The sequence below is a fragment of the Onychostoma macrolepis genome, chromosome 25 (genome assembly GCF_012432095.1).
Source record: "Onychostoma macrolepis isolate SWU-2019 chromosome 25, ASM1243209v1, whole genome shotgun sequence".
In the NCBI taxonomy this organism is placed as follows: domain Eukaryota; kingdom Metazoa; phylum Chordata; class Actinopteri; order Cypriniformes; family Cyprinidae; genus Onychostoma; species Onychostoma macrolepis.
The window spans coordinates 17,741,200-17,756,277 of record NC_081179.1 but is presented as its reverse complement, the minus strand read 5'-3'; the positions used below and the strand labels follow the sequence as shown (position 1 = coordinate 17,756,277).

At 33.3% G+C, this 15,078-nt stretch overlaps 1 protein-coding gene across 1 annotated transcript; it reads left to right on the top strand.

Annotated features, from left to right (window-relative positions):
- The first annotated feature begins 11,562 nt into the window (after window positions 1-11,562).
- LOC131534890 (erythroblast NAD(P)(+)--arginine ADP-ribosyltransferase-like) lies at window positions 11,563-12,469 on the top strand. The gene is made up of 2 exons (XM_058768006.1): window positions 11,563-11,613; window positions 11,684-12,469. Exons 1-2 carry the CDS (start codon window positions 11,563-11,565, stop codon window positions 12,467-12,469), a joined length of 837 nt encoding a protein of 278 aa, XP_058623989.1.
- Window positions 12,470-15,078: the final 2,609 nt, after the last annotated feature.

The window sequence follows — 15,078 nt, the reverse complement described above, 5'->3', positions numbered from 1 at the left end:
ATATCTGTACAAATATATTAAAAGACACAAATGTATTTTTAACTTTATATTGTTTCATACACCTGAATTTTTGTCGAAATACTTTTCTTTTTCACTTTTTCTTTTATTTTGCTTTGAACATGATGATTTGAATCTCACCAGGGGTGATAGGTGGATGCTATACCATCTTAGTTTCCAGCTAGTTAATTGCAAGTTTGAATTTTGGTTTTGTTTGTATTTAAATTAGTCTTTTCTACTTGCAATCTTTTAGCCCTGATGAAGGCCTGAAACGAGTTGGTGAAATAAGCAGAACTATTCTTTTCAGTTTCACTTTCTGATCATTTTCACATCTCCACTTCATAGGCGTTGCTTGTATTGTTCAAAATACAGTTTCATTATCTTAAATATCAAATTATGTACTGTAATAAACAGGTCAAAATCACTGTTACGGATGTCATAAAGTTTTAGGTCACTAGGACTCATAATACAATAAAAGTATGCTTACAATAATTTATTATTTTTTTATTTTTATTTTTTTAAGCTTTATGTTATTTTATTTCAGCTTGATTTTAATTCACAAAAATAATTTTTTATAGTTTTAGTTTACAATAAATACACTGGTTTGTGGCATCAAAAAGTTTGAAAACCCCTGTCCTAGAGTATGTCTGGGGCCTTAGACACATTGTATGCTGCGAGAATATGGGTTTAGTTAATATGGGTTTAGATAACTCACCTCTGGTGACGGAAGATGGATTATAAAGGATGTGGATTTAAAAACTGAAGATATAAATTTTATTATATGCAATGCATATGGGCACAACTATAACATGTGCACATATATATGTGTGAATTATATTATATTATATTTTATTATATTTAGTGCTGTCGAACGATTAATCGTGATTAATCGCATCCGAAATAAAAGTTTTTGTTTACATAATATATGTGTGTGTACTGTGTTTATTTATTATGTATATATAAATACACACACATGAACGTATATATTTAAGAAAAATATGTTACGTTTATATATTAAATATATTTATATATAATTTATATGAATATAAATATATACAGTGAGGAAAATAAGTATTTGAACACCCTGCTATTTTGCAAGTTCTCCCACTTAGAAATCATGGAGGGTCTGAAATTGTCATCGTAGGTGCATGTCCACTGTGAGAGACATAATCTAAAAAAAATCCAGAAATCACAATGTATGATTTTTAACTATTTATTTGTATGATACAGCTGCAAATAAGTATTTGAACACCTGTCTATCAGCTAGAATTCTGACCCTCAAAGACCTGTTAGTCTGCCTTTAAAATGTCCACCTCCACTCCATTTATTATCCTAAATTAGATGCACCTGTTTGAGGTCGTTAGCTGCATAAAGACACCTGTCCACCCCATACAATCAGTAAGAATCCAACTACTAACATTGCCAAGACCAAAGAGCTGTCCAAAGACACTAGAGACAAAATTGTACACCTCCACAAGGCTGGAAAGGGCTACGGGAAATTGCCAAGCAGCTTGGTGAAAAAGGTCCACTGTTGGAGCAATCATTAGAAAATGGAAGAAGCTAAACATGACTGTCAATCTCCCTCGGACTGGGGCTCCATGCAAGATCTCACCTCGTGGGGTCTCAATGATCCTAAGAAAGGTGAGAAATCAGCCCAGAACTACAGGAGGAGCTGGTCAATGACCTGAAAAGAGCTGGGACCACCGTTTCCAAGGTTACTGTTGGTAATACACTAAGGCGTCATGGTTTGAAATCATGCATGGCACGGAAGGTTCCCCTGCTTAAACCAGAAACATGTCCAGGCCCGACTTAAGTTTGCCAATGACCATTTGGATGATCCAGAGGAGTCATGGGAGAAAGTCATGTGGTCAGATGAGACCAAAATATAACTTTTGGTCATAATTCCACTAAACGTGTTTGGAGGAAGAAGAATGATGAGTACCATCCCAAGAACACCATCTCTACTGTGAAGCATGGGGTGGTAGCATCATGCTTTGGGGTGTTTTTCTGCACATGGGACAGGGCGACTGCACTGTATTAAGGAGAGGATGACCGGGGCCATGTATTGCGAGATTTTGGGGAACAACCTCCTTCCCTCAGTTAGAGCATTGAAGATGGGTCGAGGCTGGGTCTTCCAACATGACAATGACCAAGCACACAGCCAGGATAACCAAGGAGTGGCTCTGTAAGAAGCATATCAAGGTTCTGGCGTGGCCTAGCCAGTCTCCAGACCTAAACCCAATAGAGAATCTTTGAGGGAGCTCAAACTCCGTGTTTCTCAGCGACAGGCCAGAAACCTGACTGATCTAGAGAAGATCTGTGTGGAGGAGGCCAAAATCCCTCCTGCAGTGTGTGCAAACCTGGTGAAAAACTACAGGAAACGTTTGACCTCTGTAATTGCAAACAAAGGCTACTGTACCAAATATTAACATTGATTTTCTCAGGTGTTCAAATACTTATTTGCAGCTGTATCATACAAATAAATAGTTAAAAAATCATACATTGTGATTTCTGGATTTTTTTTTAGATTATATCTCTCACAGTGGACAAGCACCTACGATGACAATTTCAGACCCCTCCATGATTTCTAAGTGGGAGAACTTGCAAAATAGCAGGGTGTTCAAATACTTATTTTCCTCACTGTACATGTAAATATTTTCAAAATATATGCTGTATGTATGTGTCTTCATACAGTATATACATAATAAATATACACATATATTATGTAAACAAAAACTTTTATTTTGGATGCGATTAATCGCGATTAATTGTTTGACAGCACTAATTATATTATATTATATTATTTCAGTTATTTTTTGCAATGGGAAAAGGAATATCAGGATAAATACAATAATATAATATAATGATATTAATAGCTGTCTCGGTTTCGACACTTCGCAGATTTCCCATGAAAACAGTTGAGAAATGTGGTTAAAGATAATCATTTTTTATTGATTTCACAACTGTAGAATTACTCTTCCGAATAATTCAGATATGAAAGGCTTGGCAGAGTGATCATTAAATATCATCAGCTCAAAGATATTATTACTGAGATTAAGATATAAGGGATTTTGTAGCATTTGAAGATTGAAAATGAGTTTTTAGCATAAGGTTTATATTAATTTGCCAAAATACAGTAACAAACAGTTTATTTTTTCTTTAAGTGTACTTGGATTATAACTTGATGGGCTGATTTAACGAGAATCTACGCTTTGAAAACTGATCTTGTAGATCACAAGGGTGTGATGTAATGTGTTTTTTTTTTTGCACAACAGTTCAGGTGAGTACAGGTCAGTTGAGATGACTGGAAAAATGCCCCAGTTAACCTGAATTTACTAGTTATATTGCTGTTAAATTATATATTAACGTGATGTATTCTTTGAATTTTTTTCACTTGTGTGAATCATTTCCATAAAAATCCTGTCAGTTTACTGGAAGAGGATGTGTGCAGCAATTCACGAGTGACCGTCAATAGATTTGGATCATAGCAGTTTTAATACCCTTAGACCAACCTTTGTAACCACAGATATGAAGTTTAAACAAGATTGCATGCTGTCTGAGATAAAACCATCACTAAAGCTTGTAATTAGTTCAAACTATTATTCATTCAATCAGAACCAAATGTCAGGATAATAATAAAACTTCCTTTTCAGAACTGACCCCACTTACTCTTCAGACCTGCAATCAGCACAGCATATCTACAGCACATTTGCACGCACACACACACACACACACACACACACACACACACATATATATATATATATATATATATATATAAACTCTGCAAATAAAGAAACTTTGATTTTTCGAGATGCTGCATTTTAAAGATAATTTTTTCAAATCCAATTAAGCTTTACAGATGATAAGGGTTTAAACAATATTTTTCATATTTGTTCAATGGCCTATAAACACACATGCACCTGTGAAACAGTCCTTAACATGCTTATGGTTCATAGGTGGCAGGCGAATAAGGTCACAATTGTAATAACTTTGGACATTTAAATGGCCTTTTCACTAACCGATAAAGGTGAATTTATTTTAATACAGTAAAAACAGTAAAATTTGGAAATGTTATTTTAAAATGTTATTCCTGTGATGCAAAGCTGCACTTTCACCCTCATCACACCAGTCTTCAGTGTCACATGATGCTTAAGAAATCATTCTAATATGCTGATTTGATGCTCAAAAAAAATTTCTTATTATTATCAATGTTGAAAACAGATGTGCTGTTTAATATTTTTGTGGAAACTATGACACATTTTTTACAGATAAAAAATTTGATGAATAGAAAGAAACAGCATTTATTTCAAATAACATTATAAATGCCTTTACTGTCACTTTTGACGGTAATGTTTAAAAAGGCGAAATAATGGAAACTTCCTGATGCTGTAATAAAGAAGGTGTATTTACTGAGAATCAAACATTGTAACTCCTTGATTATGATTATGTGAATTTGATAAGTGAGGGTTGGGTCAGTCACGTACGCATCCTGGAATATTATCCAGTGGAATATTATCTTACTGATTCACTTCCAATGTAGTGGGAAGATCAATGCTGCATTGTGTGAAATAGAATAAGTGAACGAGTCACTCTTAAATACAAGCATGTAATTTGTGTTATAAAAAGTTGCAGTATCATGGTAAAATAATGGCATCAGATGGTAATATAGTACTTTTATAATGTGTGCCAGCCTGTTGGGTCTGAGTAGCTAAATGTTGAGTCTGTTCAGGTTTGGACTTATTTTTGTAACATTCAGTTGCTTGTTTACAATTTTTCACTCATAATAACCTAAATTAGTGCCTAAAAAACAATGTTTACTGTAAATCAAGAGTTATATATGAGAATATACGAGTCAGCGTGAGGTTCATTTAAAGGGAGGATTCACTCGGAAATACACTCTTAAAAATAAGGGTGCTTCACGATGCCATAGAAGAACCTTTTTGTCTAAATGGTTCCATAAAGAACCTTTAACACCTGAAGAACCTTTCTGTTTCACAAAAGGTTCTTTGTGGTGAAAGAAGGTTCTTCGGATTATAAAAAGGTAGAGATGGTTCTTTAAAGAAGCACCTTTATTTTTAAGAGTGTAATACAGATAACAACACATCATGTCACCATGAGAGATATGATGTATCAGATGAACATAGCAACCATTATTTACTAATTATGTAGACGAAATACTTCCAAGGCACTCATGGGGTAAGATAAAAAGCCTTTATTTTGCTGGGCTTAAATCATTACAAATAGTTACAAGTCTTTTACACTTTTAACTATTTGTAATGATTTAAGCCCAGCTCATTAAAGGCTGGGCTTAAATCATTAACACATTTAGACAGATCGGGGGCGCATTCCCTTCAAAAACACAAGTAATCCTCTGTGTCTTCAGATGTCGGGAGTAAATGATGACTGCTATATTCATTATTACATCCAACAACAAAATACCTCAATCGGTTAGGAGACATTCTTGTCTACCCCTGCTCCGGCGTTGAAACAATGATGGACTGTTTACAACTCACTCAGGGCGGGTCTACGGTAAACCGCCAGTCGTGGGAGCGGCCTGGGCCTGTGTGATGTCACTCTGCCAAGAATCTGTTAACGGCTTGATTTGAGAAAGGGGCAATGACTTATGGGGATTTTAAAAATACCACTGGGTGGATTTTTATCATAGGGTGGTTGTGTACACACCCTGCCAACACAAATTTAAGTTCAAACACCATGTAAAAGTGAATTTTGCATCTGATGACCCCTAAAAATTTCACAGGTAACATATTTTCATTCGCTATTATTGAAGCTGAGAGAGAGCACAACAAGTATGCTGCTGCACTTCTCTGGTCAGTGGAGGTGCTGGCGTGATCCCGATAACAGCGGAAAGAGTTCAACTTAATCATACGAGTAAGATACCCATAATAACGAAACGTTAGAAAACAAACAGGGTGTGCTTTCTGTTGTCTCGGTCTCTATGAACGTCTTTCTGAAACACTTCACAAAAAATAAACCAAAAATCAGCAAATACTTCACACACAGACATGAGAAATAAGTCTATATAAATCTTGAAATGTCTACTTTTAAATGAAATGATTTAAATCGAAAACAATTATTTTATCACACCCACTCACAGCGTGCAATATTCATATGGTAATCATCCAATGAATAAGTCTGAAGAATAAACCTTGTATTTACAGTACCTCAGAAGAACGCAATGCAATGCGAGGATATAATTTACTGACTAGAAAATCATTACATCTTATTTACATAAACATGTATTAATTTACTAGTTGGGTTTTTCCCAAACCAGCCTACGTCGATGCAGGACATTAAATGATCTGGAACAGTGACTGGATAGACATTAATATGGTCTCGCTTCAGTTCATAATTCCAAAAATAGAGTCTATAATTGGGCATTAAGACATTGCAGTTGACTAATTATTAAGTCAAAGTAAATGTTTTTATTACATAATATTATTATTTATCAGTTAGTTATTTTTATGTGCGGTTTAGCTTTCTCCCATGAAACTAACGTATGTTAGTATGTAAAAAAAAAAAAAAAAAAAAAATCAAATCAATTCTACTGTTATTTGTAATTGCAAATGAAAACATATTACCTGTGAGCTTTTTCATTAATAGGCCTATAATAAGGAGTTGGCTAAAATCAGCAACCATAAGTATCATATTTTATTCCATGTCATTTTAGATCACATACAATAAAAGTCAAATGTCCTTTTACTGGTTATGAATAAAGTTATTTGTTTTGTCAATAACATGCAACAGCCGTAAATATATATATATATATATATATATATATATATATATATATATATATATATATATATATATATATATATATATAAAATATATATATATTTTTTTTTAATCTTGTAAGCGCTACTAGCAGCCTACAGGACAAAGCAGGATTCTTGTGAATAAGCTTGGCTCGCCTGCCTTGTCAGCATTTGCACCTGGTTTGGTCAGTTACCCGGATGCACGGCCATATTGGAGATACCCAGATGCAAACAACAGCATGGATTGCACAGATAATGTTCTACTGACGATGTTGTTCTACTAACTTATAATGTCTAAACCACGTAAAAATGTGTGGAAGCTGCTAAATCATAGACAAATTAAAGTTAATAGGTGGTAAAGATCCATACAAGCTGGCTCCTTTGGCTCCTAGAATACAATAATAATAAGTATAGCACTATTAACTAAATAGGCAGTTGTGGCCTAATGATTAGACAGCCGACTTATAACCCGAAGGTTGCGGGTTTGAGTCTCAGTACCGCAGGAGTTGTAGGTGGGGAAGTGAATGTACAGCGCTCTCTTTGCTCCTTGATTTGTTACAACTTTTGGCAGTCTATAGTACTCCATATGTTTTCCCGGTCCGACTGATTAGTACAGCCGAAAACACAATAATAATTGACCATTTTCAGCAGCAATAATCTGCAAATTTTGAGAGTTCCATTCGGTTCAGTGGCATTGTTTACATTCATTGCCACCAAAATGGCCGACTTCCGGACTGATGATGTGTTGTGAAAACACCTTATTGAGAATAAACTGAGCTTGTGGTTGTACAGTACCGAAGACACGGGACGAAAGGGGCGTTTCAGGACTGCCTACACATTCTAAACAAATAATAAAGCATAATCAAATTTTTTACCCATGAACAAAAATACAAAAAATCCAGCTGTTTTCGTTTTTCCGTTTTTTATACAAAACGAAAAAATTAAAATCAAACTGTTTATCGTTTCTCTTTATTTCTTTTTAAGTAGAATATCAAATGACCAGAAGGTTCACTGACCCTTTATGTATTTATCTTTTTTTTTGTCTCTCTATAGTTTATTTATTTTTTATGTTTTTATAAAACCTCTTTGAAAATTAATCAATAAAATTAAAAATCAAAAATAATATAGCACAAAGTGTCACAATTAAGGACTTTTAGTTGTGTAACTTTCTGTTCCTGTTCTTCTGCCTTGTTTAGTTTAATTTACCTAGTATCCCGTGTTGTCTTGATTATGTTATTCTGTTCAACTGTGTTCTATTAATTAAGTAATCAGTCCCTAGTTTGCTTTTGTATTCATTCTCCCTGTTCTGTTCAGTCATCTTCTCAGATCATCTGCTCAGATCATGTTCAGACCATGCTGGCAAAAAGTTTTGAAATTCAAACTGATTAGTCAAACTATTTTCAAATAACATGCGAATAATTCGATGAAGAGCACACAAAAATGGATGTGGGGCTATATGTCCACAACGCTTTAGTGTATTGAGACCAAACTTGGTTTGTGTCATAATAACCATGACCTGAGGCGCCCTGCTCAGTTTTGGTGCTGCGCCACTTCGTGGGCAGGAGATATGAAAATTGGCTAATTTTGCTTATAACTTCAGAAGGATTTGGCCAAAAATCACAAGACTGGTCTCTTTAGGTTCACTGTGACATACTGTGTTGAACGATATCCTTTTTTTTTTCAAGTCAGCCATTTTGGGTGCCAACAATTCCGAATATTGTTGCAAAATTCCATATTTTACGAATGTATTGCCATGTCATCACGAAACTTCATATGTGTTATCATCGGCACCATGCCCTGAAGGTCCAAATAAAGAAGCAAAGCAAATAAAGAAAATACCTACTTAATTTGAACACTTAATTTGAATATTTACTCTCCCCATTAATTCCCATGAATTATATACTGGCAATTACAAATCCTCTGCCCAGAGTCAATAACGTCAAGAAATGTCAAGACAACTGATGTGCTCCAAACACAGATGTAAGGTAACTTCCATTTTACAAATTCAGGTGGAGTAAACATAATGAAATTAAGAATGTTCAAAAATTGTTGAATTTAAATGAGTAATTTGAATAAGGTGTAATATATATATATATATATATATATATATATATATATATATATTTTATTTATTTTTTTTACTGTACCATTCAATTTATCACATTAGGATTATTATTATTTCCATATTATCTTCCCTTAACTAAAAATCATTGAGTAAATTTTGCACATGTTCTGGTATGAGTAGAGTCCTATAAACCTGTGCACCATTATGCTTTTATTCGGCCATTATGTATCATTATGCATTTTTTTTTTTTTTTATTTAAGCTTTTTTATAAATCAAAGCAGTTTCATTCTAATTTTGATGGAAGAAAAAATCTGTTCTGATGCTCTGATGTTGCAAAATAGGCATTCCAGTAGCCTGTTAGACTCTGAAAATACAACTGCATAAAGCTTGTAGACACTGCACTTTTAAACCTGTCTTGTTTTCACTTGTTGTCATTTATTCATGGCTCTGGAATTTACGCAAAACTTTCTCATTGGACGATGTTGCCACCTGCTGGTCAGATGTGACAGCCACTCATATTAAGTTAATCATTTTTTTGTGCTCAAAAATAAAAACATAAGGATAATTTCAAACTGTAACAGGTGCAGTGTAAATGAAAATAGATTTAGATGCCCAAAACTGATCTTATTTTGACTTGCATCACTCACATTGCACTGCAGAATCGCTGTTATTCTAACTATTTTATTTTTTACGGTCTAGATGCTGTTTTATAAACTCTGTGTGAAGTTCATCTCAATATGTTTGCCTATATCTACACATTTGATATTGTAGTTTGATTCTGTGAAAGCACCCACTAAGCCTACTAAAATATGTACAGTTATTTTTATTATAAGAAAAGGTGCAAAAACTATTTACAAGTTACTTGGAAACGATAGCTAAACTTGCTTGATTTTATATTTTGAAGATGAAGATGAAACCACTGAGACAAAACCATCTGTGCAGAATTAAAAGACTGAAATCAAATTAAAGTGAGAATTAAAAAGTGGGATTTTTAAAAAATATTTTTATTGCCAAATAGTGAGAACATGGGCAGTGAGGATATTCAGTATTCTGCCTTTATTCATTATAGACTGAGTATTAATACTGGTATTTTATAATTATTATTATTTTATTTTTTTTACAGGGCACAAAGTCTTGGGAGCATCAAGTAAAATGAAAATGGGAATTCTTCACATTGCTTTCCAATATGTTCAATGTTGTCATTGTCCTGGAAGAGGAGGTTGTGATGGAAAACGTGGGAGACTTTACAAATGCATTCATTGTCCTCTTTGAAGAAAGAATGAATGAGGAATATAAGGAGTTAAAATAAACGTTTGAGTTTATTCAGAGGGTCTTCTTGAACCTTGGGACTGAGAGCAGCAGAAAAGTTCGGATGAACAAGTTATTGCAAATGTAAGTGGAATATCTGTGAATACAGATATTCACAGATATTTGTTATGATGTTTTTAGATGTGCAATGTTTAAAGTGAAGTGTCATGAACTTACATTCAAGTGCATGATTTTTCTATACAAAGTGTGCAGAAAACTTCTTGCATGTATTCAGAGATTTTCTTTTTATAAATAAGGTATTTTTCACCAAACATTGATTTATTGAGTGAGATAATAATGTGACATGACAATTAAGAAAATATTGACATTCTGCACGGTAAAAAGTGATAAGTTGACTTAACTTAAAAAAATTTAGGAAACCCGTTGCCTTAAAATTTTTAAGTAAATGATAATTTAAAAAAATAAGTGAAGTGAATTGTCAAGTTCACTTAACTTTTTATTTATTTTTTTATTTTTTTATTTACTTAATAATTTTAAGGCAACAGGTTTCCTAAATTTTTTTAAGTTAAGTCAACTTATCACTTTTTACAGTGATGGGTTTAATGTATTAACACTTTTATAAAACAAATTTATTGCAAATATTTTGAATTACAAATTTTCAGAAATGTTATAAATATGCGAATGGGGCATTATCTAATTAAATATGAACATTGGATGAAGTCAGGTTCAAAATTATTGTTTCATTTTGTTGACATAATTTTGGATATTTTTTACAACTCCATAAATCAGAAAATACCATTAACAGACAGAAAAAAAAAAAAATTATTTCACAATTTGTTAATTAATAAAATGTAAAAAGTCAGGCAAATTATATATGAACAAATCCTTTTAAAAAAAACAGCCTTTAAGGATATGAAATGTAATTGAAATCTACACTGTAAAAAGTGATAAGTCAACTTAACTTTAAAAAATTGAGGAAACCTGTTGCCTTAAAATTTTTAAGTAAATGATAATTAAAAAAATAAGTTAATTGAATTGTCAAGTTCACTTAACTTTTTTTTTTTTTTTAATTATTATGTAAAAGTCAACTTTCACTTTTTACAGTGTACAGACACAAATAGTTAAAGTGCTATAAAACAAACACTTAAAAGTGTATCTGAAAAAAAAAAAAAAACTTTATGGAAAGCCAAAAAGAGCAAAATCTCAAAATTGACAGATGCATTAAAAAACCTATGTTGCCTATGTGTTTGTTTATCTCGCCTTTTTAAGATTTATTATTATTACATAGATGTATGAAGTTGGTGAACACATTTTATTGTGCAAATCTATGCACATATTCCCACTGGACTCGTAGATTTAGTGTTTATGAAACCCTGTTGTGTTTCTTGTTTGTCAGCTTCTGCACAACATTATATCTTCTATAGTTCATCTGAGGGATTTGACTAAATCAAGATGCTGCTGATCATTGAAGCTCTTCTGCTCAGTTCAGCTGCTCTAGAACAGGTAAGCGTGCATTCTAATATGAATATTACAGATATGAATACTGATAATGTGATCATTATGATTTCCACAGGATCACAGAGCTGCTGCTGAAGGATTGATCTATCCATTCAACATGGCACTGAATTCAGTCGATGACCAGTATGACGGCTGTACAGAAGAAATGGCTCACCTGGTGATGACAGAATACCTAGAGAAGGAACTCAATAACTCAGCTGAATTTAAAATGGCTTGGCAAGAAGCTGAATACAATGTTTCAGCGCCAGAAGATGACTTGACAGAGAATCATTTAATCGCTATTTACGTGTACACTGATAAAGACGTATATCGTGAGTTCAATAACGCTGTTCGTAGAGAGAAAGAACAATACAAAAACATGACATACCCATGGTATTCACTTCACTTTTTGTTAACTGAGGCGATACAGCTTCTGAAGAAAACACAAAAAGGTTGCAAGTCGACTTATCGTGGTACAGACGTTGAATTTGATAGGGATGTTCTGAACACAGAGGTTCGTTTCGGCTCGTTTACATCTTCGTCTCTTAATCGTACGGTAGCAGAAGGTTTCGGAAATGTATTTTGTTTTGAAACCTACACTTGTGAAGGTGCCGAGGTGGCAAATTATTCGAAGTATCCTGATGAGGACGAGGTGCTGATTCCTCCGTACGAGACGTTTAAAGTCACTTCTGTCAGGAACAGGACAGATCTGAATGATCTCTGGTGTCAAACTGTGTTCACGTTGGAAAGCTCTGGGAAAATCAGTGACCTGAACTGTAAGTTGTTTAACAGTGGAAGCCATGTTGCTGGTTTTAGTGTTTTACTGATTTTAACATTATTTTGCAAAATGTTTACCTGCTAACTTGTAGATAGGCTACTGTATGTTTCCTGTTGTTGAACTTTGAATTGCTTGTCAGATTTAACTCAGTTTGCCCTGCTGAAAAAAACAATAGACACCATCACAGAATTTGTAATGGTTTTACTGGTTTAATTGTATTGGTTTTAATGGAAACTATTGGACTCTACTGGTAATTGGTCACCTTCTGCTGATGGCTTGTTAAAACCACTAAAACCACTAATGGTTAAAAGTTGATGGTATTTGTTGTGGAAACCATTCGAATTTTTCTTATTTTTTCAGCAGGGTGATACCGTAGTGAGGAGAGAAAAGAAGCTTTTCAAAACTTGAATTGAACCGTTCTGGTTTTCTGAATTTGAGTTCAACACACCTGAGTACTTTTCTTTTTTCATATAGATTTTTCACCTCTGGTCTTGTTTCATGTACACATTGATTATATTTTCTATTCATCCAGAAAGAAGGGAAGTGAATTGTCACATCATGTGAGAGCCACATTATGTGATCAATTAAAATCTGATTGAATAAAATACACAACACACCCTAAAATATTGTGACAATAAATGTCATTATTCAATTTAGTAGGCTAGTTAAAAACAAACTCATTTAGGCACTTGACAATAAACACAAAACATAGTAAAGTGATGGGCATGACTCTTATCGAAGACAAATAGACAGACAGGTAAGAATGCAAAAATAAATAATAAAATCATGTAGCCTAATTTAAGTTCTGAACATTTATACACTGTAAAAAAAAATGACTTACCGTGATTTTAACGGTAAAAAACTGTCAAAATGCTACAGTAAAAACCTGTTTAATGGTTAACGTTGAGTTCCTGTAAAATTTATAAGGAAAAACCGTGAATTGATGTTCCCAGAATTCCCTGCGTAAATTTTACAGAATTTTTTTTACAGTGTATAGTAAAAAAAAAACAAAGATAAAAAAAGAAAAAAGAAAAATTCTTCCAGTTTCTGTACATCCAGATATTATAGATCCTTGATTGCGAAAAGCTATTTTCCACCATCTTTGAACAGAAAAACAAAGTTATCATGCAGTCATACGGAGTAAATTGTTACAATGCTGTGAACCTGCTGTTTATTTGATTTGAGAAGAACTGTTTTCATTAGTTGTACTTGTATATTAGTTTAAATTAAAATTTTAAAGTTCCTAACAAGTCTTTATTAATAAATACTTGATTAAAAGCATTAATTTAACCACAAAAGTTGATAAGGTACCATAAATACAGAACATAAAATATTTTATGACCATTTTTAAAACCACAATTCAACACAGTTTTAGACTTTATGGTACTTTGTGGACTTTATTACACATCAAAATTACTAAAACTGAAAAAGTAAAATGTTAAGAAATGAAACCAAATTCAAAATATTACGGTAATAAAACTATAAAATTATCAGTCGGACCAACAGTAAATGTGACTGTAAATCTGCTTCCCTCTGGTAGAGTCTGCAACTGCGATCAGTATATATATATATATATATACAGTAAATGTGAAAAAAGTAATAATTATGCTTTTGAATTACTATATAATGCATATATGTGTAGACTTATGAAAAAAATAAAATGTCTAAAAATTAATTCTACTGTTTTTTTATTTTATTTGTGCATATTTGATCATGTTTAATAAAATTAATTGTTTTATTTATTTATTTCAATAATTATGTATTTATTTATTTTATTTTTTACAAAAAAATGTATGTACAAAAAATTTATTCAAACCTCAGATTTCAAATACATATGTATTCCAATCTAGCAATAGACAGATCAACCTAACCGTAGTCTGCTTAACACAAAGCTAATCCTATTACTATCTGTAAGTACCAAGCGCGTATTTTGTCTCTGTCCAGATTGTCCTGCTGTCCCAGACACTTTGGGTGTCACAACAAATACAGGCAGAACATACAAGCATCATCACGTATTGGTTGTAAAAAATATGCACTTTCCTTTCTTCGATGGAAAAGTTCAAGATGTATTAGTGGGAATCCTAAATGTGAAGATGTTTGGAAGTGGCTCTAAGAAGTGGTTTATCAAGAATAATAAAAGACAGAGGACTAAAGGAAGGAAACCTGTCAATAGGAAGAGAAAGAAATGGGTCGCTAAGGTCCTGAAGCAGCACAGGGAGATGATCCTGAAGGAACTGGATGTCAGCAAGGTGCTGCCGTACCTGGTGTATGACAAAGTGTTTTCTCTCGGGGAATACAAAGAGATACTGGGTCAAGACTCCGGCAAGAAACGAGCCGAGCTCTTCCTGGATCAGCTGTCCCAGAAGGGCCCGTGTGCGTTCAACGCCTTCTGCTCCGTGCTGGAGGAAGTGTGTCCTCACCTGCTTACCTGCTTCCTGTTGGATGGTGAAGGTAAATCAGACTTTCAGAAACTAGTAAGCTGTCTATTTAGATCAAAGGTGGGCAAACCTCATGAAAACAGGTCCCATTTCACTCCAAACAAAACTAACTAACCAGCTAAATCAATAAAAAGGCAACATAGGGAAAATGTAATATTTTTAGGCATTTCATGCATTTTTATATTTTTGTATTTTTCATTATTCGTCTCATTTGATATGAAAATCTATTTTTGCTGTTGTTTTGCATTACAGTAA